The 27832-nt window shown below is 44.2% G+C and overlaps 1 protein-coding gene across 1 annotated transcript in view; it reads left to right on the forward strand.

Annotated features, from left to right (window-relative positions):
* The window catches only part of LOC124041504 (cadherin-23-like), a 640482-nt gene that overhangs the window by 372353 nt on the left and 240297 nt on the right, over window positions 1-27832 (forward strand). The window contains 3 exon segments of the mRNA XM_046359178.1: window positions 8133-8321; window positions 24354-24503; window positions 25826-25984. Coding sequence (XP_046215134.1) covers window positions 8133-8321; window positions 24354-24503; window positions 25826-25984 — 498 coding nt within the window.

A 27832-nucleotide genomic window follows, 5' to 3' on the forward strand; every position in this document is an offset into this window, starting at 1 on the left:
GTAGGGCCTGATCAGAGCCTGGAGGTACTGAGGTGCCGTTCCCCTCACAGCTCCGTAGGCAAGCACCATGGTCTTGTAGCGGATGCGAGCTTCAACAGGAAGCCAGTGGAGAGAACGGAGGAGCGGGGTGACGTGAGAGAACTTGGGAAGGTTGAACACCAGACAGGCTGCGGCGTTCTGGATGAGTTTAAGGGGTTTAATGGCACAGGCAGGGAGCCCAGCCAACAGCGAGTTGCAGTAATCCAGACGGGAGATGATTAGGACCTGTGCCGCTTCCTGTGTGAGGCAGGGTCGTACTCTGCGGATGTTGTAGAGCATGAACCTACAGGAACGGGCCACCGCCTTGATGTTAGTTGAGAACGACAGTTTGTTGTCCAGGATCACGCCAAGGTTCTTAGCGCTCTGGGAGGAGGACACAATGGAGTTGTCAACCGTGATGGCGAGATCATGGAACGGGCAGTCCTTCCCCGGGAGGAAGAGCAGCTCCGTCTTGCCGAAGTTCAGCTTGAGGTGGTGATCCGTCATCCACACTGATATGTCTGCCAGACATGCAGACATTTGACAGGAGTGCCGGAGGAATATCATGATCTGCGCACGGTCTTCAGTCGGTCCAGAGCCAACTCCCTTCCTCCTCACCGGTCGTATGATTGTAGTATTGATCTCCTTCCGGGGACCACTCCCCCTCGGGGTAGACTATACTCTCTGTCGGCTCCCGAACGTAAGGCTCTCGAGGATTATTTGTCTGTTTCTCTTGACGCCGGCACCGTAGTGCCTTCTTCCTCTCCTGCCGGGGCGGGGTTTTTTTTTGTTAAGAAGAAGGACGGTACTCTGCGCCCCTGCGTGGATTATCGAGGGCTGAATGACATAACGGTTAAGAATCGTTATCCGCTTTCCCTTATGTCATCAGCCTTCGAGATTCTGCAGGGAGCCAGGTTCTTTACTAAGTTGGATCTTCGTAATGCTTACCATCTCGTGCGCATCAGAGAGGGGGACGAGTGGAAAACGGCGTTTAACACTCCGTTAGGGCATTTTGAGTACCGGGTTCTGCCGTTTGGTCTCGCTAATGCTCCAGCTGTTTTTCAGGCATTAGTTAATGATGTACTGAGAGACATGCTGAACATCTTTGTTTTTGTCTACCTTGACGATATCCTGATTTTTTTCACCGTCACTCGAGATTCATGTTCAGCACGTTCGACGTGTACTCCAGCGCCTTTTAGAGAATTGTCTCTACGTGAAGGCTGAGAAGTGCGCCTTTCATGTCTCCTCCGTCACTTTTCTCGGTTCTGTTATTTCCGCTGAAGGCATTCAGATGGATCCCGCTAAGGTCCAGGCTGTCAGTGATTGGCCCGTTCCAAGGTCACGTGTCAAGTTGCAGCACTTTCTAGGTTTTGCTAATTTCTATCGGCGTTTCATTCGTAATTTCAGTCAAGTTGCTGTCCCTCTCACAGCTCTTACTTCTGTCAAGACGTGCTTTAAGTGGTCCGGTTCCGCCCAGGGAGCTTTTGATCTCCTCAAGAAGCGTTTTACGTCCGCTCCTATCCTCGTTACTCCTGACGTCACTAAACAATTCATTGTCGAGGTTGACGCTTCAGAGGTGGGCGTGGGAGCCATTCTATCCCAGCGCTTCCAGTCTGACGATAAGGTTCATCCTTGCGCTTATTTTTCTCATCGCCTGTCGCCATCGGAACGCAACTATGATGTGGGTAACCGCGAACTGCTCGCCATCCGCTTAGCCCTAGGCGAATGGCGACAGTGGTTGGAGGGGGCGACCGTTCCTTTTGTCGTTTGGACTGACCATAAGAACCTTGAGTACATCCGTTCTGCCAAACGACTTAATGCACGTCAAGCTCGTTGGGCGTTGTTTTTCGCTCGTTTCGAGTTTGTGATTTCTTATCGCCCGGGTAATAAGAACACCAAGCCTGATGCCTTATCCCGTCTCTTTAGTTCTTCTGTGGCTTCTACTGATCCCGAGGGGATTCTTCCTTATGGGCGTGTTGTCGGGTTGACAGTCTGGGGAATTGAGAGACAGGTTAAGCAAGCACTCACTCACACTGCGTCGCCGCGCGCTTGTCCTAGTAACCTTCTTTTCGTTCCTGTTTCTACTCATCTGGCTGTTCTTCAGTGGGCTCACTCTGCCAAGTTAGCTGGCCATCCCGGCGTTCGAGGTACTCTTGCTTCTATTCGCCAGCGCTTTTGGTGGCCTACTCAGGAGCGTGACACGCGCCGTTTCGTGGCTGCTTGTTCGGACTGCGTGCAGACTAAGTCAGGTAACTCTCCTCCGGCCGGTCGTCTCAGACCGCTTCCCATTCCTTCTCGACCATGGTCTCACATCGCCTTAGACTTCATTACCGGTCTGCCTTCGTCTGCGGGGAAGACTGTGATTCTTACGGTTGTCGATAGGTTCTCTAAGGCGGCACATTTCATTCCCCTCGCTAAGCTTCCTTCCGCTAAGGAGACGGCACAAATCATCATCGAGAATGTGTTCAGAATTCATGGCCTCCCGTTAGACGCCGTTTCAGACAGAGGTCCGCAATTCACGTCACAGTTTTGGAGGGAGTTCTGTCGTTTGATTGGTGCTTCCGTCAGTCTCTCTTCCGGTTTTCATCCCCAGTCTAACGGTCAAGCAGAAAGGGCCAATCAGATGATTGGTCGCATACTACGCAGCCTTTCTTTTAGAAACCCTGCGTCTTGGGCAGAACAGCTCCCCTGGGCAGAATACGCTCACAACTCGCTTCCTTCGTCTGCTACCGGGCTATCTCCGTTTCAGAGTAGTCTGGGTTACCAGCCTCCTCTGTTCTCGTCCCAGCTCGCCGAGTCCAGCGTTCCCTCCGCTCAGGCGTTTGTCCAACGTTGTGAGCGCACCTGGAGGAGGGTGAGGTCTGCACTTTGCCGTTACAGGGCGCAGACTGTGAGAGCCGCCAATAAACGTAGGATTAAGAGTCCTAGGTATTGTCGCGGCCAGAGAGTGTGGCTTTCCACTTGTAACCTTCCCCTTACGACAGCTTCTCGTAAGTTGACTCCGCGGTTCATTGGTCCGTTCCGTGTCTCCCAGGTCGTCAATCCTGTCGCTGTGCGACTGCTTCTTCCGCGACATCTTCGTCGCGTCCATCCTGTCTTCCATGTCTCCTGTGTCAAGCCCTTTCTTCGCACCCCCGTTCGTCTTCCCTCCCCCCGTCCTTGTCGAGGGCGCACCTATTTACAAGGTACGTAGGATCATGGACATGCGTTCTCGGGGACGTGGTCATCAGTACTTAGTGGATTGGGAGGGTTACGGTCCTGAGGAGAGGAGTTGGGTTCCATCTCGGGACGTGCTGGACCGTTCGCTGATTGATGATTTCCTCCGTTGCCGCCAGGATTCCTCCTCGAGTGCGCCAGGAGGCGCTCGGTGAGTGGGGGGGTACTGTCATGTTTTGTCTTATATTGTCTTGTCATTATGCTTTCCCTTCTGTTCGTTTCCCCCTGCAGGTCTTATTAGGTTCGTTCCCTTTTTCTATCCCTCTCTCTCCCCCTCCCTCTCTCTCCTCTCTCTATCGTTCCGTTCCTGCTCCCAGCTGTTCCTCATTCTCCTAACTCACTCATTTAGTCTTTTCACACCTGTCCCCTATTTTGTCCTCTGATTAGACTCCCTATTTCTCCCCTGGTTTTCCGCTTCTGTCCTTGTCGGATCCTTGTATGATGTTTGCTGTGCTGTGTCCTTGTCTCGCCCTGTCGTGTCTTGTCTCCTTCAGATGCTGCGTGTGAGCAGGTGTCTAAGTCTGCTACGGTCGGTGCCTTCCCGAAGCAACCTGCAGTCAATGCTCGAGTCTCCAGTCTGTCCTCGTTACTACGAGTGGATTTAAGTTTTTTCCTGTTTTGTTTTCGTCTTGAGTTTTACTGGAATAAAGACTCTGTTTTCGCTAAGTCGCTTTTGGGTCCTCATTCACCTGCATAACAGTGACTGCCTCCTGCCTACTCCTTTCTAAACTTTTAACAATCTTCTTCACTTGTGAAGAGTTTCAGAGGGTCTTACCATTTTATGGTCTTGTAGGTTAAAACCCTTTGTCGGACGTGTAGCCACCCCTCCATCTGTAGAGATTTCATTAACCATAGGTAACATATTCAGCTCGAACTGCACATTGACTGGTCTCAATGGTTGATTATTCAGGGTACAGCTATGAAGGCAGCAACCCGGTACATTTTGGTATAATGTACATTTCGTTACGAGTCCTTTTTAAGCACCCTGGTTGAAGGGGGGGGGGGCGTTCCATCACGCCGACATAAGTTCTGTGGTCACGTGGTCTCACGTAGTCTCTCTGTGTATCACTCAGACATCCCATTCTCAGTACTGCAGAGCCAAAGGCTGAGGTTCTGCAAGGTATTTACGATCTGGTTGTTAAGTCATAAACCGGGCCTACACCCCCAGGAGAGAGTTTGGCTATCTGTCGGCTATTGAACTAGATGATCTGGCACCTTTGATCTTCACCCAGCAGAGAGAGTCATGACAAACTGATCGTAGACGAAAATGAGGAAGCCTCTAGGGAAGATGTCAGAAACCTGACAGTGTGGCGCCAGGACAACAACCTCTCCCTTAATGTCAGCAAGTCAAAGGAGCTGATCGTGGACTACAGAAAACGGTGGGGTGAGCACGCCCTCATCCATGTCAATGAGGTTGTACATTCTTAGAAAAAAAGAGTGAACAAAGGGTTTTCCAGCTGTCCACATAGGCAAACCCTTTTAAGTTCCAGGTAGAACCGTCGTGGAAATTCTACACCGTGTCATAGAAATTACCACTAGGGATACTCAAAGTCGATCTTAAATGAATCCATGTTTATTATCAGCATGCTGGAGAGGTTCCAATAAACGTATTGCACCATAGTGGACATCAGTCAGAAGTTCTGCTGGGGTAGTCCAAGCAGTTGTCTTATATGTGGCTATACACAGATAAGTTATATTTGCATGATTTAGCATAATTAATTCATCATTACCGTATTGTTTCAATCAGGTGACAGACTAATACTGGTTAATAACATGTGACAGACCTATACCTCACTAGGCTTCTTCTCTCTAAGCTTGAGACGTTGAAACTGAGATATTTTTTGTTCTCAAAACAAGGTCTGGGGCGTACTGCCAAATTGCAGGTACTGTTCATGAGGATTTGTTCAGTCAGTCACTTGCATGAACACAGAAATTGGTTTATAGAAAAGCACAAATGTAGAACATAGAAATTGCTAAATAGAAAACCACAAGTATACATTTTCCATAACAGAACGCTTTTGGGTTCCAGGTTGAACCCTTTTGGATTCCACGTTAACCCTCTGTAGAAAGGGTTTTACAGTACATGGAACTCTAAAGGGAATCAAAAGGGTTGTACTTGCAACCAAAAAGGGTTCTTCAAAGGGCTCTCCTATGGGGACAGCCAAAGAAACCTTTAAGATTTTGGACAGCACCTTTTTTTCTAAGAGTGTACAGGAGTGGGTCGAGAGATTCAAAGATTTGGCATGGGCCCTCAGATCCACAAAAAGTTCTACAGCTGCACCATTGAGAGCATCTTGGCGGGCTGCATTATTTCTTCGCAAAGCACTGCAAGACACCTACAGAGGGTGGTGAGTATGGCCCACTACATCACTGGGGCCGAGCTTCTTGCCATACAGGACCTCTATATCAGGCGGTGTCAGAAGAAGGCCCAAAAAAGTGTCAAAGACTCTAGCCAGCCAAGGCAAGCGATACCAGTGCACCAAGTCTGAAACCAACATGACCCACTCCCAAGCCATAATACTGCTAAACTAGTCTGCTAAATAGCTCATCAAATGACTACCTGGACTACCTGCATTGACCCTTCTTTGTACTACCTCTCCTGCAATGACTCTAGGCACACATACTGGACTCTACCCACACACACTGACACCACATCACACACACACACACACACACACACACACACACACACACACACACACACACACACACACACACACACACACACACACACACACACACACACACACACACACACACACACACACACACACACACACACACACACACACACACACACACACACACACACATAATATGCAGCACACATGCATACTGATGCCACACCCACACACACAGTCACCACATACAATGCTGCTACTGCCTCTTATCTATCCTTTTGCCTCGTCACTTTACCCCTACCTACAGTATATATACATAACTACCTCAATTAACTCGTACCCCTGCACATCGACTTGTACTCCCTGTATATAGCCATGTTATTTTCACTCGTTATTGTTATTCGTTATTTACTGTGTATTTATTGCTTGTGTAACTATTTTAATTTCTTGGAAGAGGATGTTACATGCCTCTAAATGACACAAAACCCTGATTACCCACAATGCACCACTTTTGTCCGAACCTTTCCAATTGCCTGTGACATCGCTCCGTTACTTTTACAATAAAAGACAAAACCCTTTTCTATTTCCACACTCTCACCTCTTTTCATCTCCCCGCTCCTCCCATTATCGACAGAGAGAGCAAAAGAAAGAAACAAAAAAGAGAGGGAGAGAGTAATGGGACTATTTTCTCTTAAATCTCATTGTGTGTGTGATGTGTGATGTGTATCTACAGTGAACTCTTCGCGCCCCCACTTAGAGATGCTTTCTATGATTGCTTTGAGTCACTCTGCCTCCCCCCCTGATCCAATAAAGGTACAGCTGTAAATACCTGAAGGAGATTGGTTACATCCCAAATGGAACCCTACCCCTATAAAGTCTTATGGGCCCTGGTCAAAAGTAGTACACCATTTATACATTTTAATTGAACCTTTATTTAACTAGGCAAGTCAGATAACCTCTACGTGATCGGTGTCCCTCCACCGGGACGGTTGAGCTAACGTGCGTTAATGTGATTAGCATGACATTATAAGTAACAAGAACATTTCCCAGGACATAGACATATCTGATATAGACAGAAAGCTTAAAGTCTTGTTAATCTAATCTAACTGTCCAATTTACAGTAGCTGTTACAGTGAAAAAATACCATGCTATTGAGGAGAGTGCACACCAACAAAAAACTTTTATGACGGCAACTGGTTTGATACATTGACCTCTGAAGGTAAAAATAATGTACTTACATTCAGTAATCTTCCTCTGATTTGTCATCCTGAGGATCCCAGAGATAAAATGCAACATAGTTTTGTTTTATAAAATACATTTTTATATTCAAATGTAGGAACTGGGTTCTTCAGTTTTAACCCCTGCTGTGTCTGGCTCCGCACACACCCCGTCCGGCCATCTAGATGTGTGAAAGATAGTGTATGAGCGAATTATCCATCATGTATGACATTCCTGGTAGTGTGTAAACTTAAATTATGTATTGCCATATAATTTTTGTATGTTCTTTAAGTATCATTTGACCAATTTGGCACATTTGGGCAGACTTGATACAAAATATTGTCCAGTAATGAAATGCTTCACTGGATCAATCTGAAACTTTGAACACACGTCTAAATTGCACCTAAACTGCAATAATACATTATGGTCTTTCTCTTGCATTTCAAAGATGATGAAAAAATGTAATAATACAATAAGCATGCGTTTTTGTTTGTACTATCTTTTACCAGATCTAATGGGTTATATTATCCTACATTAATTTCACACTTACCCAAACTTCAAAGTGTTTCCTTTCAAATGGTATCAAGAATATGCATATCCTTGCTTCAGGTCCTGAGCTACATGCAGTTAGATTTGGGTATGTAATTGTAGGCGAAAATGTTTAAAAAAAGGTCCAATCTTTTTAAGAAAAATTCTTATTTATAATGACTGCCTACACTGGCCAAACCCGGACGACCCTGGGCAAATTGTGAACCGCCCTATGGGACTCCCAATCACGACCGGTTGTGATACAGCCTGGAATCAGACCAGGGTGTCTGTAGGGACACCTCTAGCACTAGAGATACAGTGCCTTAGACCACTGTGCCAATCGGAAGCCCAGTGTAGGGAATAGGGTGCCATTTGGACGCATCCATTGGGTGCTTACCGCTCTCACTCCACCAGAACAATTTTAGCTCCAATATGACACCTCTCTCACTTTCTCATTCACTCTCTTGTTCACACTGGAAATGAATTGCACTTGCACTTATTCGCCTGTCTTCCCTGCCCGTCTTCCCTCAGGGCACAGAGTTGAACGATGACCGTACACCATCAGATGCCTCGGTGATGACCACCTTCACCATCCTGCTGATTGACAAGAACGACAACGCGCCCAAGTTCAACAGCTCCGAGTACCGTGTGCACATCACCGAGCTGGCCCAGGTGGGCTTCGCCCTGCCTCTCTTCATACAGGCTGAAGACAAGGATGAGGTGGGTTACCATCACCACGCATGCATGCCTGTAACAATATATATGGCAACAAATTGTAACAAACGGTAATAAATGGTAACACTTTATTTGACACGGTTGAAAGTTCCTTCGGATCAGGACAGAATAAGCAGGAAATCCGGGATCCTCCAACCGGGATATCTGGAAAAACTGAGAATTTTGAGAACTTTAATGGAATCTTGCAATCCTAGATGTTGCGTTGGCTCAGTACAGCAGTATAGATTCAGATATAGTGTATTTTAGCAGTAGTGAGTAGTTGCAGAGGAGACATTGTGCTGTGCTGAGTGAGTGTGTCAGCCCAGTGGGAAACCAGCCCTGTTCAACAGCATCCTCTTTAGTTTTCCATCATGTGTCCGCCACTTCCCATTAGCTCTATCTAACATCCCACCGCGCTGACACACAGAAACACATTCACATGCGCTCATAAACAGACACACAGACAATCTTTTTACACACACACTTGCTCGATCACTCACAGCAGCCCAAGACTAGGAGCCACATTTGACTAGACTACAATTTAATTTGCTTTGGAAGATATGGGATAGAGCATCAAATTATACCTAACGAGGAAAATCAATCACCACAGGTTGAGATAAGCCGAAAGCTAGTCAACTCTGATTGATTCCAGCACCACAGCCGCCAGGATGAAATTTGATAGATAACTGCAAGTCAAGTGGAGAGAGAACGAGAAGGAGGGAGAGAAGGAGGAGAAGAGGGAGGTAGAGGGGTTGGGAAAGAGTGAAGAAGGTGTAGAGAAAGTAGCATAACTAATGGAGTACTGGCAGGAAGTTAAGTGAATAGGGCAGTCATACAGACAGAGGGAAGCTGAGAGAAGAAGAGAGAGAGAAAAGGGTGAGGATAGAGAGAGCGAGGCTGCAGGAGAGATAGAAAGACAGAGATAGAGAGAGTGAGAGAGATGCAGAGAGACAGAGAGAAAAAGAGAGACAAAGTATGTGTCTGATGGAGAGATAGTGGCTTAGCAGCAGGTTTGTTTATTCATGTCATGGAGTGTGTTTGCTCTTGTCAGCATGGCGATGGATAGGAGTGCTAGGAGCTCCTCCACCAGGTGGTGATGGGCACACCTGGTAGAGGATAAGAGGGGTGCTGCTCTCAGACTGCGCCCTATCCCCTATTCAACCCTCTGCCCCCAGAGGCTGTCAGAGTGTCAGAGCATGTGTGTGTGTGTGTGTGTGTGTGTGTGTGTGTGTGTGTGTGTGTGTGTGTGTGTGTGTGTGTGTGTGTGTGTGTGTGTGTGTGTGTGTGTGTGTGTGTGTGTGTGTGTGTGTGTGTGTGTGTGTGTGTGTGTGTGTGTGTGTGTGTGTTTAAGTAAAGAAATAAAACCACTGTAAAATGACGTTTGAAAAAAGAGTAGCAAGGCTATTATTCAGACACCTGTTAGTCAGGCTTATTGAGTTAGTATGTACAAGTAGGTATCGTTAAATGACTATGCATATATGATGAATAGAGAGTAGCAGAAGCGTAAAAAGAGGGGTTTGCGGGTTGTGTGACACAATGTAGATAGCCCGGTTAGCCAATGTGAGTGAGCACTGATTGGTCTGGCCATTTCGGTAGTATGTACATGGATGTATAGTTAAAGTGACTATGCATATAAGATAAACAAAGAGTAGCAGCAGCGTAAAAGAGGGGTTGGGGGGCCCACAATGCATATAGTCTGGGTAACCATTTGGTTACCTGTTCAGGAGTCTTATGGCTTGGAGTAAACACTGAAGGAGGTTTTTACCCCCAAAAAGAAGCCTTTTTGTCCTAGACTTGGCACTCCGGTACCGCTTGCCATGCTGTAGTAGAGAGAAAAGTCTATGACTGGGGTGGCTGGGGTCTTTGACAATGTTTAGGGTCTTCCTCTGACACCGCCTGGGAGTACAGGAGGGGACTGAGCACGCACCCTTGGGGAGCTCCATTGTTGAGGATCAGCGTGGCAGATGTGTTGCTACCTACCCTCACCACCTGGGGGCGGCCTGTCAGGAAGTCCAGGATCCAGTTGCAGAGGGAGGTGTTTAGTCCCAGGATCCTTAGCTTGGTGATGAGCTTAGAGTGTACTATGGTGTTGAATGATGAGCAGTAGTCAATGAACAGCATTCTCACATAGGTGTTCCTTTTGTCAAGGTGGGAAAGGACATGAGTGGTCAAACATTTCGTTTAGACTTCCACCAGCTTCCCACAATAAGTTGGGTGAATTTTGGCCCATTCCTCCTGACAGAGTTGTTCTAACTGAGTCGGGTTTTCAGGCCTCCTTGGACATTTCTCCAAAAATTACGATCCCCATGTGCAATTGCAAACCGTAGTCTGTTCTTTTAATGGCGGTTTTGGAGCAGTGGCTTCTTCCTTGCTGAGCGGCCTTTAGGTTGTGTCGTTATAGGACTCGTTTTACTGTGGATATAAATACTTTTCTACCTGATTCCTCCAGCATCTTCACAAGGTCCTTTGAAGTTGTTCTGGGATTGATTTGCACTTTTTGCACGAAAGTACATTAATCTCTAGGAGACAGAACTTGTCTTCTTCCTGAGTGGTATGATGGCTGTGTGGTCCCATGGTGTTTATACTTGCGTACTATTGTTTGTACAGATGAACATGGTACCTTCAGGTGTTTGGAAATTGCTCCCAAGGATGAACCAGACGTGTGGAGGTCTACATTTTTTTCCTGAGGTCGTGGCTGATTTCTTTTGATTTTCCAATTATGTCAAGCAGGGAGGCACTGAGTTTGAAGGTAGGCCTTGAAATACATCCACAGGTACACCTCCAATTGACTCAAATGTGGTCAATTAGCCTATCAGAAGCTTCTAAAGCCATGACATCATTTTCTGGAATTTTCCAAGCTATTTAAAGGCACAGTCAACTTACTCTATGTAAACTTCCGACCCACTGGAATTGTGACAGTGAATAATAAGTGAAATAATCTGTCTGTAAACAATTGTTGGAAAATTACTTGTGTCATGCACAATGTAGCTGACCTAACCAACTTGCCAAAAACTATAGTTTGTTAATTAACAATACATTTGTGGAGTGGTTGAAAAACTAGTTTTAATGACTCCAACCTAAGTGTATGTAAACTTCCGACTTCAACTATATATATATATATATTGTGGTGTACAGCAGGTCAGCCACCAGGGTGAGACTCGTCGAGGCCTGGTGACAGACGGAGTATACATCACGAGGCGATGGCTCCATCTGCTGGACGTGCCAGGTCTCGACAAGCTCTCCGCACAAGACTAATAGGGGCTGATTGGGGAGTTGGTGAGTAATCAAGGGCTGATTGCTCACTAGCTGCACAAGCCCATAAAGCTGCCAGAAGGGCAGCACACAGAGAGGACTGGGTGAAGTAAGGTGACTTATGTGTAGTTGGAGATGGTGCCCAAGCTAAGATGAGGGAGCTGAGTTTGTGTGCCCCTCAGTATACAGCAAGACTCGGAGCCCAGGAGACGGTATCCCAGAGAGGGTCTCATGGGGGAGACCTATCCTTTTCTTTTGATTTATTATTTAATAAACACCTGTGAAACCGAGCTAATCGTACTCTGTCCGTGTTTGATCTGTGTAAACGTCTTGACCAAACCCGCTGGTCTGCCACAATATATATATATACACACCCAACTGTTCAAAAGTTTGGGGTCAAATGTCCTTGTTTTTTAAATAAAATACAATTTTTGTCCATTAAAATTACATACAATTTATCAGAAATAAATGTAGACATTGTTAATGCTGTAAATCACTATTGTAGCTGGAAATGGCAGATTGTTTATGGAATATCTACATAGGCATACAGAGGCCTATTATCAGCAACCATCACTTGTGTGTTCCAATGGCATGTTGTGTTAGCTAATCAGTTTATATTTTTTATCATTTGAAACTATGTTAGCACAGCTATAAACTGTTGTGCTGATTAAAGAAGCAATATAACTGTCCTTCTTTATACTGGTTGAGTGTCTGGAGCATCAGCATTAGTGGGCTCGATTACAGGCTCAAAATGGCCAGACACAAAGACCTTTCTTCTGAGACTTGTCCATCTCTTCTTGTTCGGAGAAATGAAGGCTAAACTGAAGATTTCGTACAACTCTGTGTACTACTCCCAGAACAACGCAAACTTACAACGGCACAAGGTGAGACCCAAATGCAGACACAGGAGGCAGATGGCTGAGCTCCGATATTTATTATACCAAAAGGGGTAGGCAAAAGGCAGGTTGGGGACCGCCAACCTCTCCGCCAGTGCAGAGAGGGGGTTCACCAGGATGCTGTAACCCCGAATTAAACGGCAGTAGAAGAAGTTAGCGAGCCCCAGGAAATGTTGTAACTGCACCCTGGACATAGGTTGAGGCCACTCTACCACTGCTTTCACTTTTCAGGACCCATTTGGATATTTCCATCAGCTATGACATATCCCAGAAAGGAGGTTGTAGAGCGGTGGAACTCACACTTCTCCGCTTTCATGAACGATTGGTTCTCCAGGAGGCACTAAAGGACTTGTCTGACATGAAGAACGTGTTCTTGGGCAGACCGGGGAAAAAATAAATAAAAAACACTAAATGGTTTAGCATGTCTTGGAGCACAATGTTTACCAGAGCCTGGAAGACAGCGGGGGCATTGATGATTCCAAACAGCATGACCTGGCACTCATAATGTCCACTGGCTATGTTAAAGGCTGTCTTCCACTCATCTCCTTCGCTTATCTGAACCAGGTGGTAGGCATTCCAAAGGTACAGTTCGTAAAACATGGTGGCCACCTGGAGAGGTTCGAAAGCAGAGGAGAGGAGTGGTAAGGGGTAACAATACTTGATCGTTATATAATTCAGACCCCGGTAGTCAATGCACTGACGCAGGGTCTTGTCCTTTTTCTACACGAAGAAAAACCCCGCACCAGCAGGAGATGAAGACGGATGGATGCCTCCAGTAGCAGATCATCCTCCATGGCTTTGGTCTCTGGGTCGGATAGAGAATATAGCCGGTGTGGTGTCTCGGAGGAGATAAATGGCATAATCATAAAGACGATGCGGGGGAAGAGAAGTAGCCCGTGCCTTACTGAAGACCTCCAGGAGGTCATGGTACTCAGTGGGGACAACAGCAACATCCCTGGCTTTGCTTACATCCTGAGGGGAACGCTTTCAGGCAATGAAAATGACAAAACGGGCTCCAGCCCAGCATGAAGCTCGTGGTCCAGTCAATAGCAGGATTGTGTTTCTGGAATCAAGAAAATAAATCCCAAAACCACAGGAACATGGGGAGGGAAATCGATGAGGAGGAACTGTAAGATCTCACTGTGGTTTCCTGATACCCATATATGAACGGGCACAGTGCTATGGGTGACTCTTCCAATAGAGCGGCCGTCCAGTGCCCTTGCATCCATGGGGACAGAGAGAAGTTGTGGGAATACCTCATTTAGAAACCATGGTAGCATCCATAAAAGTTTCATCAGCCGCAGAGTCAATGAGCACCCAGAGAGACTTAGACTGGACTCCCCATAGCAGAATCACAAACCAAGTTGGACGGGAGATGGAAGTTAGGGGACTCCCAGTCTGGCTCACCAGAGTACTTGTACCCACTAAAGAAAGGGGTTTCTCAACCTCTCTGGGACATGTGGGACGCTAGCGTGTGGGACGCTGGCCAAAAGCCAGGGAAAATACAGAGATAGCCAAATTCAAATAAATGACTATAAATTACTGTAAAAATCTAACTTTCATTAAATCACACATGCAAGATAGCACATTTAAGCTACACTTGTTGTGAATCCAGCCAACCTGTCAGATTTCAAAAAGGCTTTTTTGGCGAAAGCAAATGATGCTAATATCTGAGGATAGCGCCTCCGTAAACAAAAGAGAGAAAGCATATTTCAACTCTGCAGGCGCGACACAAAACACAGAAATAAAAATATAATTCATGCCTTATGGCACTCCAATATGTCCCATAAACATCACAAATTGTCCTTTTGTTCGATTAATTCCGTCAATATATATCCAAAATGTCCATTTATTTGGCGCATTTGATCCAGAAAAACACCGGTTCCAACTTGAGCAAAGTGACTACAAAATATCTCAAAAGTTACTTTGCCAAAACATTTCAAACTACTTTTGTAATAAAACTTTTAGTATTTTTTTAACCTGTTAGTCCTACCCACACCGTATTCGGTAGCGTAATCATAGCCTCAAGCTCATTACCATAACGCAACGTTAGCGATTTCTAAAAATCGCAAATTAAATGAAATAAATATGCCTATCCTCAAGCTTATCCTTTTCTTAACAATCCTGTCGTCTCAGATTTTCAAAATATGCTTTAGAACCAGAGAAAATCAATAATTTGTGTAAGAGTGGTGATAGCTAGCTTAGCATTTAGCGTTAGCATTTAGCACGCAACATATTCACAAAAACCAGCAAAGGGATCAAATAAAATAATTTACCTTTGAAGAACTTCAGATGTTTCAATGAGGAGACTCTCAGTTACATAGCAGATGTCCAGTTTTTCCTGAAAGATGCTTGTGTAGGACACAACGTTCCGTTTTGTTACTATGCATTTGGCTACCGAAACTAACCGAAAATTCAGTCACCTACACGTCAAACTTTTTCCGAATTAACTCCATAATATCGACTGAAACATGGAAAACGTTGTTTGAATCCATCCTCAAGGTGTTTTGTCATATATCTCTTCATTGAAATGCCATTCCTGGAAGCCTGCATTGTTCTCAGATTCGGATGGAAAAATACTGGTACCTGACTTTTGCGCACCAATTTCCACACAGACACCGTGCGGGACCCCCTGGTAAATGTAGTCTCTTATGGTCAATCTTCCAATGATATGCCTACAAATCAATGCTGCAGACACCTTGGGGAAACAATAGGAAGTGTCCGTTCATTCCTGTCGCATTCACAGCCATATAAGGCGATCATGGAAAACGTGCCATCAGAAATCCTGTTGATTTCCTGGTCGCTCAAACATCTTGGTTTTGCCTGTAGGTTTTGTTCTAAGGCACTCACAGTGAAAATCTTTGCAGTTCTGGAAACGTCAGAGTGTCTTCATTCCAAAACTATCAATTCCAAGCATAGTCGAGCATCTTTTCGTGACAAAATATTGCGCTAAAAACGGGCACGTCTTTTTATCCAAAAATGAAATACTGCCCCTATAGGACTAACCTTAAGTAAATAATCAATAAAATTGAAGACGGGATGCTCTGTGTTCAATACAGGAAGAAAACAAACTGAAGCATGCTTTCTGGTCACGCGCCTCTATCTAACAGTACACTTCAAGTGACCCACGTTCAAGATGGCCATACTTCTTCATTACACAAAGGAATAACCTCAACCAATTTCTAGTCTGTTGACATCCAGTGGAAGCAATAGGAACTGCAAGAAGGTCCCTTAGAAATCTGGATTCCCAATGAAACCCATTGAAAAGAGAGTGACCCCCCAAGAAATCGGAATGGTTTTTCCTCAGGGTTTCGCCTGCTAAATAAGTTATGTTATACTCACAGACATGATACAAACAGTTTTAGGAACTTCAGAGTGTTTTCTATCCAAATCTACTAATACTATGCATATCTCATCTTCTGGGGATGAGTAGCAGGCAGTTGAATTTGGGCTTAGATTTCATCTGGATGTGAAAATACTGCCCCCTGTCACCAAGAAGTTAACTGGGAAAGTGGCTATATAATGTCCCGCCCCTCCACAGTACAGACAACAGTGAGAATTTAGCCTGCGTGAGAATTCCCCAACCGATAACCTAGCTCTTCCCAGTTGCATGGGCTAAGGAGTAACCAACTTACCCGTCGCTGATGATTCACTGGGAATCGGCTCTCCTCGGGAAATACAAACACCAGGGATTTACAGATTCCCTCGGATGGGCGCCAACATCAGCAGATGAATGCGTGTTGCCGAGACATGACCACCTCTCACACCTGCGTTCTCGTAGGTGCCCATCAATCCTAATTGCCAGGGCGATGAGGGAATCGAGGTCCCGTGGTATTTCCCGAGCTGTGAGCTCATCCTTTATCCCCTCTGACAGTCAGTGGAGAAAGGTGTCAAAGAGAGCCTCTGGATTCAAGGAACTCTCTACTGCGTAGTCATGTCACACTACAGGAGTTCTGATGTACCTGCAGTAGTTTTTGAGCCACCTCCCTCCCGGGCATCGGAGAATCGAAAACCTTCCTCACTTCTGCCATGAATTCCTCCAGGCTATGGGCACACAGCAGATTGTTGCTCCCACACATCCGTTGCCCAGGAGAGCGCACTTCCGGACATTATCGTCATTAAATACGTTATCTTCGATCAGTCTGATGGGAATGAAGAGGGCTGGAGTTCAAAAATGAGGGAGCACTGGGAAAGGAATGCCCGGCAAGTACCAGGATCGCCTGCATATTGCTCCAGAGGAGGTAAGCGGGGATCTCGAGGAGCCGGGGTAGGTTGAACAAATCCACTAGTAGTAGAAAGGTTAATGGGTGGTTGGGAGGTCTCAGAGGTGGTGGGCTGCATATGAGCTAACTCACTGATTTGCGCCATTATAGCCTTGAACCTTTGTCGTGGCGTTCCATCAGGGAACTAAGCCCTTCCAAAAGGACCAGCAGTTGCTCCTCATGCCTCCCAATGGTGGCTCCCTGCAGGGAGACAGCGTGACAGAGCTGGTTCTACTTTGCTGGGTCTGTCATGGCCAGTTCGTCCTATAAGGGCAGAAGGCGAGACCCAAATGCAGACACAGGAGGCAGATGATTGAGCTCCGATATTTATTATACCAAAAGGGTGTAGGCAAAAGGCAGGTTGGGGAAAGGTGAGAGTTCATAAACCAGTTCAGAGTCCAAACAGTACAAAAACAGAAACTGAAACAAATAGGAGCTAGAAGAAACGCTGGTTTCTGGGATAAATACACCGGGGACTACTGGTGAAAACAGGAGATATCTGGAGGTGGGTGGAGATAATCACAAAGACAGGTGAAACAGATCAGGGCGTCACAAAACTGTCTCTAGCCAGAATAGAAAGTGGAGTGGGAGGCCCCGGTGCAAAACTGAGAAAGTACATTTGAGTGTCTAGTTTGAGAAACAGATGCCTCACATGTCCTCAGCTGGCAGTTTCATTAAATAGTACCCGCAAAACACCAGTCTCAATGTGAACAAAGAAGAGGAAACTACGGGATGCTGGCCTTTAGGCAGAGTTGCAATGAAAAAGCCATATCTCAGACTGGCCAATAAAAAGAAAAGATTAAGATGTGCAAAAGAACACAGACACTGGACAGAGGAACTATGCCTATGTAGATATTCCACAAACAAATCTGCCGTTTCCAGCAACAATAGTCATTTACAACATTAATAATGTCTACACTGTATTTCTGATAAATTTTGTGTTATATTAACTAATGAACAAAAATTGTGCTTTTCTTTTAAAAACCATTTCTAAGTGACCCCAAACCGTTGAACGGTAGTGTGTAAAATATACATTGCTCAAAAAAATAAAGGGAACACTTAAACAACACAATGTAACTCCAAGTCAATCACACTTCTGTGAAATCAAACTGTCCACTTAGGAAGCCACACTGATTGACAATAAATTTCACATGAGGCGCTACCAGGAGACAGGCCAGTACATCAGGAGATGTGGAGGAGGCCGTAGGAGGGCAACAACCCGGCAGCAGGACCGCTACCTCCGCCTTTGTGCAAGGAGGAGCAGGAGGAGCACTGCCAGAGGCCTGCAAAATGACCAACAGGCCCCAAATGTGCATGTGTCTGCTAAAACGGTCAGAAACAGACTCCATGAGGGTGGTATGAGGGCCCAACGTCCACAGAAGGGGGTTGTGCTTACAGCCCAACACCGTGCAGGACGTTTGGCATTTGCCAGAGAACACCAAGATTGGCAAGTTCGCCACTGGCGCCCTGTCCTCTTCACAGATGAAAGCAGGTTCACACTGAGCACATGTGACAGACGTGACAGAGTCTGGAGACGCCGTGGAGAACGCTCTGCTGCCTGCAACATCCTCCAGCATGACCGGTTTGATGGTGGGTCAGTCATGGTGTGGGGTGGCATTTCTTTGGGGGGCCGCACAGCCCTCCATGTGCTCGCCAGAGGTAGCCTGACTGCCATTAGGTACCGAGATGAGATCCTCAGACCGCTTGTGAGACCATATGCTGGTGCGATTGGCCCTGGGTTCCTCCTAATGCAAGACCTAGACCTCATGTGGCTGGAGTGTGTCAGCAGTTCCTGCAAGAGGAAGGCATTGATGCTATGGACTGGCCCGCCCGTTCCCCAGACCTGAATCCAATTGAGCACATCTGGGACATCATGTCTCGCTACATCCACCAACGCCACGTTGCACCACAGACTGTCCAGGAGTTGCATGCCCAGGTGTTGTAGGGAGGCCATACAGGCATGTGGAGAACACACACACTACTGAGCCTCATTTTGACTTGTTTTAAAGACATTACATCAAAGTTGGATCAGCCTGTAGTGTGGTTTTCCACTTTAATTTTGAGTGTCACTCCAAATCCAGACCTCCATGTGTTGATAAATTTGATTTTCATTGATAATTTTTGTGTGATTTTGTTGTCAGAACATTCAACTATGTAAAGAAAAAAGTGTTTAATAAGAATATTTCATTCATTCAGATCTAGGATGTGTTATTTTAGTGTTCCCTTTATTTTTTTGAGCAGTGTATATACACAGTTGAAGTCGGAAGTTTACATACACCTTAGCCAAATTCAGTTTTTAAAAATGATCTGTCTTAGGTCAGTTAGGATCACCATTTTATTTTAAGTATGTGAAATAGAATTAGAATAATAGTAGAGAGAAAGATTTATTTAAGATTTTATTTCTTTCATCACATTCCCATTTGGGCAGAAGTTTACATACACTCAATTAGTATTTGGTAGCATTGCCTTTAAATTGTTTAACTTTGGTCAAATGTTTCGGGTAGCCTTCCACAAGCTTCCCACAATAAGTTTGGTGAATTTTGGCCCATTACTCCTGACAGAGCTGATGTAACTGAGTCAGATGTGTAGGCCTCCTTGCTCGCACATGCTTTTTCAGGTCCGCCCACACATTTTCTATGGGATTGAGGTCAGGGCTTTGTGATGGCCACTCCAATACCTTGGCTTTGTTGTCCTTAATAAGGCTAGGAAACCGCTAAGATTTTTTTTTTTGCCACAACTTTGGAAGTATGCTTGGGGTCATTGTCCATTTGTAAGACCCATTTCCAAACAAGTTTTAACTTCCTGACTGATGTCTTGAGATGTTGCTTCAATATATCCACATATTTTTTGTTTCTCAAGATGCCATTTATTTTGTAAAGTGCACCAGTCCCTCCGGCAGAAAAGCACCCCCACTACATGATGGTGCCACCCCCATGCTTCACGGTTGGGATGGTGTTCTTTGGCTTGCAAGCCTCCCCCTTTTTCCTCCAAACATAACAATGGTCATTATGGCCAAACAGTTCTATTTTTGTTTCATCAGACGAGAGGACATTTCTCAAAAAAGTATGATCTTTGTCCCCATGTGTAGTTGCAAACCGTAGTCTGGCATTTTTATGGCGGTTTTAGAGCTGTGGCTTCTTTCACGTTATCTTGATATAGGACTCGTTTGACTGTGGATATAGATACTTTTGTACCTGTTTCCTTCAGCATCTTCACAAGGTCCTTTGCTGTTGTTCTGTGAATTTATTTTGCACTTTTCGCACCAAAGTACGTTCATCTCTAGGAGACAGAACGCGTCTCCTTTCTGAGCGGTATGACAGCTGCGTGGTCTCATGTGGTTTATACTTGCGTACTATTTTTTGTACAGATGAACGTGGTACCTTCAGGCATTTGGAAATTGCTCCCGAGTATGAACCAGACATGTCTACAATTTATTTCTGAGGTCTTGGCTGATTTCTTTTGATTTTCCCATGATGTCAAGCAAAGAGGCACTGAGTTTGAAGGTAGGCCTTGAAATACATCCACAGGTATGCCTCCAATTCACTCAAATGATGCCAATTAGCCTATCAGAAGCTTCTAAAACCATGACATAATCTTCTGTCTGTTTAAAGGCACAGTCATCTTATTATATGTAAACTTCTGACCCACTGGAATTGTGATAAAGTGAATTATAAATTAAATAATCTGTCTGTAAACAATTGTTGGAAAAATTACTTGTGTCATGCACAAAGTCGATGGCCTAACTGACTTGCCAAAACTATAGTTTGTTTACAAGAAATTTGTTGAGTGGTTGAAAAATGTGTTTTAATGACTTCAACCCAAGTGTATGTAATCTTCCAACTTCAACTGTATGTGCTGCCAAAAATATAACTTATTATTGGTTTCTGAAAGAAACTCATCATCGAAGAAAGCACCGGCATAATGGTGAAAACACGTTTCAAAAAAGCATGTGATTAAACGAAGATATCATTGATCACATGTTAATCTAACCTTGAAATGAGCATTGGTACATTTTGTCGGATCAGCTGTGCTTTGAAAACTGCATCGGCTCTCCGGTATCAAACGTCCCATCACTTGTCTATATTTACTACCATCTACTTAACCTGATAGTTATATTACATTTAAAATGGAGGTGTAGTTATCGCTATTTAAACATAAATTAATTAAATTATACATCGTAAGTAAATTTGGTGTTAATTAGGATAGCTCTACATTTAAAGTTGACATAACTATGTTGCTATTGATTTAACTAGGAAGTGTAAGTTAAGCTGACAAATGGTGAAGTTAACTGTATTGTAAATTTGTAAATTTGGTGTGAGTTAGTATAACTTCACATTTAAAGTTTGTATAGCTTGAAATATGCTGCACAACTTTTTGACTGGAAATAATGCGTTGAAACAACAACAAAGAGATTACGGTGTTGTTCACTATGTAGGGACTAGGGTGCCATTTGGTGTTGCAACCCTAGATTAACACACACAAACACAGCATACACAACAACAAAGACACTACCTCACTCCACAATAGCACACATACACATGAATGCATGTACAAACACCTGCACATAAAAATGCATGCACTGATACATATGTTCAACACAATTGAATTGTAAAAACCAGTCGAGACTGATAAAAGGCAAAATGTTGAAGATTGGCTCATTGTAATGGCTGGAATTGAATGAATGGAACAATTTCAACGACATGCAAATATTCATAAATATTTCTCCCACTGGTCACAATTACGAGGCAGAGTTGACATTGACAGATGCATTACTAGATGGACTGCTAACCCACACGTCGAGAGGGAGAGTGTCTGAGATGTTCCATTTTTACTAGTGCGTGACACAAGTGGTAGTTAAAGAGCTCTTTCTTCATCACTCTTCTCCGTTTGAATCTAAAACTTTCCGCTCGAAACTTGTCACTAAACTTTGTGACAGCCACATCTGACAGGACCTTGGTATGAGAGCTTCAGAGATAGAGAGAGAGAGGCAAATGGATGGGCAATTACGTTTATGGGCAGTTTGAGGTGACATCCCTGCATATTGAATATTTTTTTTTAAATAGCCAGTCATCAGCCACAATGGTCCTTGCGAGATGAAAAACAAAACAAAAACACAGGGCCATTTTAACCGCCAAACATAATGCCCTCCACCATCGATCCACTGTCTGAGCCCTAAATGGCCCCCTATTCCCTATAAAGTGAATACCTTGGTAAAATAAAAGATTTGGTTGTGCTAAAGGAGGGTTTTGAGTTAAGGGATACTGTGAATAATGTGACACTCATCTTGAAGGACCCAATAATGGTGTGAAATGGTGAAAGTCAACATGTAAAAAGTGAGCTTTATGAGTTTGTGTTCGATAAGTTTTATTTGTATTTGATCAAATATAAAACAGTTGTAAATAACACAATAGCGTCATGTTGCATGTTCTTCATCTTACGCCAGCCTTTGTTTTCTCTTAATCTCTGACTAAGACAACATAAATTATGTCACTGGATCATGTGTACGCACACTAAACCAACATGACTAAGAGCAAAATACCAGGATTAAATCTGAAACCTCGCTATTGTGCGCTTGACATTGAAGCTTTTACCTTGAATGTGATCTCCGCGAACATGGCAACATTGCCTTTAAAAGCTGCATTGTCTACAAGCGTGATCTGAGTGAATCCCAGCCTAAGTGTAGCCGGAGCGATTTAGATAGTCATGCTTGTCAACATGGCTGCTTAAACATCCTCATTTCCTCGACAGCACACCTTATCCTCTCATTGTGTCATTCTGATTTCATCAAACACACACACACACACACACACACGCACGCACACACAGTCAGACGGTCCGCAAACATACCTCACACACACACACACACACATACAATTCTGATTTAAACGCATGGCTTCAATGAGCTGCCATTGGCGGTGTAATCATCACTTTAGTAAAAGTGACGGCAGCTGTAGCAGTGGCAGCTTTGTGGGCATGGAGATTTGCTCTATTCTGTACTCAAACGCCCAATTACAATTTACATAATGTTAAGCAATACGGTGGAGTGACTTTTATGTGGGAGAGATAAAGAGAGGACGATTCAGATGAGGATACGAGATTATGAACTCCAATAGGGCTCTGGTCAAAAGTAGTGCACTAGGTACTGAATAGGGTGCAATATGGGGCGCAACCCGTTGCCTGCCGACAGTTGTCAGACGGATGTTTGGGTCTATTTAGTGGGGTCTAATCTTCACTTGTTTATTTTTTCAGGGGTAGATTTTTTTTTCCCTCCGTTGTTTGTTCTCTCTTCTTGTCTTTTTCCGTGAAAAAGAGAACCCTCCAGGTTAAATGTTTATTGAACTCCGAAAAATGTTCTCTCTGCGGATCAATCATTCTCCCGCTGTCGTCATGAGCCATTTCGCTGGCAAATGGATTCCCGCAGAAATAGAAAAGGGGTCTTTATAATTGGCTGCGGGTGGTGAGACACAGTTCATAACCATGCCACATGCTCTCAGTGGTTTGTGTTGTGTGTGTGTGTGTGTGAGTAGGGTGGTGGTGGTGGCTGGTGGTTTCCAGGGAAGTTAGAGCTGCCACTCTGAGATGCGATCTAACCTCTGACCCTGCATCTCAAAGACAGAGATAAGAGGGAAAAGAGATAGATTACAGGTAGAGGGGTGGGTGTACATACTGATATATATAGAGGGAGGGATGAGAGAGGATAGAGGAATGAAATGTAGAGATAATAAGAAGATAAATGTGCATGGATGGAGCCAATAATTGGTGAATACATGCGTGTGCCTGGCATCAATCGAGCTCCCCCATTTCACAATGTTTTGAAGAGGTTTATGCTCAGTCAAAATAAAGTCAGACATTTTCTGACTCTCACACTCCAGTAATGAAGGTTTTGTCTTGTACATGCTAGCAGTGTGTACACCAGGGGTGAGAAAAATAGGGCCTAAGCTGATTAACTGTGTGGTGGATTTACCCATTCCTGAAAGCTAAGACTCTCAGAAACACATACATGCATTATAAACTATAGGAAAACACAGGATTTTTTTTTACACAGGGTGCCGTTACATTTGGAAACTTTTGGCAAAATTAGAATATACCCACTTTTCCAGGCACCACTCCACCACTGGTTAGGGTCATTGGAACTTGTTCTTGACTCGGTCTCACCCCCCCCCCGGACTCGATTTGGTCCTGTCTTGGTCTTGAATCGGTCTTGCTTTAGATGGTCTAGAACACAACACTGGTGTGTAAGAGTAAGTGCTAGTGTGTGAATCTGTAAAAGTACATATGCTGAATGTATGATACTGCTAAGTATCTGGATCTTTATTGATTAACAAATAGTAATTACTTTTTGCTACATATGTTGTTGCCATAGTACTATTTTAATACTTTTATGAGTCATCACCAGGACAGGATACCTCCTTTTTGTCTCCTTTTCACTTTAATCAACAGTTTTCACTTCAATGTAAATATGCCGGAGTAGCAAAAGAGCTCATTTAAATCCATAGTCCTTAATGCAGTCCCACATCTCATACTGCAGCTTTTATTATCATCCATTTTAATATTTAACCAATATCTTACTCTCTCGCCCTTGTGACCCCTATCCCTCCCTCTCTCCATCCCTCCACCCTCTCCTCTAGGGAGTGAATAGTATGTTTCAGGTGTTCCTAACGGGGAACAACTCGGATCACTTCACCATCTCCCCCACCGCGGTGCAGGGCCGGGCTGACATCAGGATGAGGGTGGCCGTGCCTCTGGACTATGAGAATATTCGCGCCTACAGCTTCTCTGTGAGTTCAATCTGCACGCACGCACGCACACACACACACACACACACACACACACACACACACACACACATACACACACCCATACACACTAATGAACACACAAACGCATGCAAACAAACACACACCCACACAAAAACTTGTTTACGGCACGTTCTTATCTCCGTTACAAACACACTATCAATAAAATGTACTTTAACAAGAGCACGTCATCTACCGTATGGAGCACAGTGAGCAAAGACACTATGGGCAGGTTTCTAGGACCCAGATTTAAGGAGCGATTGGTACATCCATTCTTTTTACTTTTAAATTAATTAATAATGTACAAAACATTTGGAACACTTGCTCTTTCTTTGACATAGACTATCCAGGTGACAGCTATAATCTTTTATTGATGTCACCTGTTAAATCCACTTCAATCAGTGTATATGAAGTGTATGTTTTTTCAGTGATTTGAACTGCAACTGTAAGTTTATGTTTAGGTCCACACATCCTGAGAACCAAAGCATGGTAGTGCTATAAAGACAGTAACAGTATATAGTCACATTAGGTAAAACACGTACTAAAGCGTGGTCCATGCAGAAGTTATTTGTCGAGATCGGTGTGGAAGAACTTGACTGGCCTGCACAGAGCCCTGACATCAACCCCATTGAACACCTTTGGGATAAATTGGAATGCACACTGCGTACCAGGCCTAATCGCCCGACATTGGTGCCAGACCTCACTAATGCTCATGGCTGAATAGAAGCAAGTTTCTGCAGCAATGTTCCAACATCTAGTGGAAGGCCTGCCCAGAAGAGAGGATGCTGTTATAACAGAAAAGGGGGGACCAACTCCATATTAGTACCCATGATTTTGGAATGAGATGTTAGACGAGCAGGTGTCCAGACTTTGTCATGTAGTGTATAATAATAGATGAATTTGGCAAGATGGAATTGGTAATCGTCTGATGGGTGACAATACTATGAATTGTCAAATTGTGAATAAAGAGACTGATGGACAGTGCAGCTTGTGAACGGAGAACATGCATTTTTAACAAATATTTTCCAATCATATGCAGTCCAGATGTTTTGATTCCTGTATACCCCCAGAATGACCAGAGCCTAAGTGTTTTAACACACATACATGTGCCAAACAACTCTACAAAATTAGCTGAAGGCTTTTGTTTTGATTATTGTAGGTGTAGTTCAATATGAAATACAGTAACTTACTTGCCACTGGCTGCCTGTAAGTTATTGTCAAATTCACAGCAATCGCTATAAAGTGAAGGTGGCAACAGGGCATTTTAACTTTTTGTATTAGAGTCTCTCCCCTCTCTCTTTCAGCTATTTGCCAATGAGTCCATGTCAGACCATGTGGGTTTTGCTCGTATCTACATTGACCTGATCAATGAGAATGACAACCGCCCCATCTTCAGTAAGCCTCTGTACAACATCAGTCTGCCTGAGAACACTCCCAGAGGCACCTCCATGCTACGCATCCAGGTAAGGTTATCACTGCAACATGCTATAACACACTGTAACACACACACAGCTTGTCACTGGATTACACTGTAGCATGCTGTGGTATGGTGTATGTTGTGCTGTAACACCCCTTGTCTAGGTAAGCTCGTTACGATCTCCCCGAAGTATGATTTACCCTGTTGGAGTAGTAGTTAGCTGGGAGACCCCGGTTCAAGAACGTCAAAGGGCATTGTACTGTCCCATTTGCTGCATATACCAATTGCTGTATGGTATACTGTATCTACCTAAAACCATGTAAATCTGACAGAGTGGCCAACCCAAATCCTCAACATGTTGATACAATCAAAACATTCTGATCAGGATCAGAGATGGCCTCCAGGTGAATGACCCTCACTGACACTCATCCTCGGTGTGTGTGTGTGTGTGTTACTCTGCCTGTGTGTGGGAGTGAGCATGTGTGTGTGGGCAGGCATGTGTGCATGTGTGTGTCTCCTAGTACCACCCTGCCTTTATTAGTCTCTACGTTTAATCCATACTAAGACCAGAGGTCACTATCATCTATATAACCTGATCTAGCAGTTTGACCATAGCCCATAGGGCTCTAGTCAAAGGTAGTGCACGAGATAGGGAATAGAGTGCCATTTGGGAAGCACTAGCGGTTATCTGCACATAGTTCCCACAATAACTGGATTACCATTAATTACGATGACAGTACTCTCAGACTTACACACACACACACTTAGACTCTAACCTGCTCCAGTAGATACAAGAAGCTCAAAAAGCATACGGTAGAAATCCATACTGTTTATAGACTGTGTGCTCGTGAAATTGAAATTGCGACACACCCGGGCAATCTAATACCCAATAAGTCTTCTTGATGACGTTCGCTGTGTGCAGGCGTGCACACACACACACACACACACACACACACACACACACACACACACACACACACACACACACACACACACACACACACACACACACACACACACACACACACACACACACACACACACACACAAACACTCACACACACATCGAGGACACACAACAACACTTACGCCGGACACACTGCTGCACAGTGCTTTCCTAATCTCTCATGCTTCCATGTAACCTCAGTACAGTATGTCTGGTAACATTCTATAATAACTATCATAAATAAGCATCAATAAACATGTATAAACTATTAACACATTTATTTGTATAAATGTATTAACATTTATTAACAAGCATGTCTAAGCTTTTTAAGCTATCCATTCCATAAGCATTTAAATAATATATAATTATTTGTAAAGCATAAAGACATTCACAAGCATTTGTACAGGTTCATTCATGAATGTTATTATAAAGTGTTACTCTATGTCTTTCGCTCTGTCCTGTCTGCTCTAGCTGCTATTTCACTAAGTCTCTTATCATCCTCCCCATTCTTACTCCCCTTCCTGTTTCCTCTCCCTCTTTCTCTCTCGTCCCTCTCTTTCTGAGGCTGTTGTACTGTAGTGTCTAGCCAGTAAAGCCCAATTATTTTTGCTGTTATTTCACACACAGCACTTCAGCACTTCCAAGCTCACCACCACTGTTGTGACATTGTATCATTAATGTGACGACTGCTATTCATTGAATAATTAACTGTGTTTATAATTAACTCAGTAACCTGGGGCACCATGGGAAAAGTTTGTTTGAGTTACCGTTTCCCAAATTAACTCAAAGAATATCAGAATATTGATTTCATAGCAGTCGCTAATTAACTAATTTCCAGTTGCTAATTAATTAATTCATTTCAGTCTTATTCTGAACGTCGCATAATTCGTAAATCTACACAAACCCAGGCCTCACTAAATCATTCCGTACCACACCGATTGAGTTGAT

The sequence above is a fragment of the Oncorhynchus gorbuscha genome, linkage group LG08 (genome assembly GCF_021184085.1).
Source record: "Oncorhynchus gorbuscha isolate QuinsamMale2020 ecotype Even-year linkage group LG08, OgorEven_v1.0, whole genome shotgun sequence".
Classification (NCBI taxonomy): domain Eukaryota; kingdom Metazoa; phylum Chordata; class Actinopteri; order Salmoniformes; family Salmonidae; genus Oncorhynchus; species Oncorhynchus gorbuscha.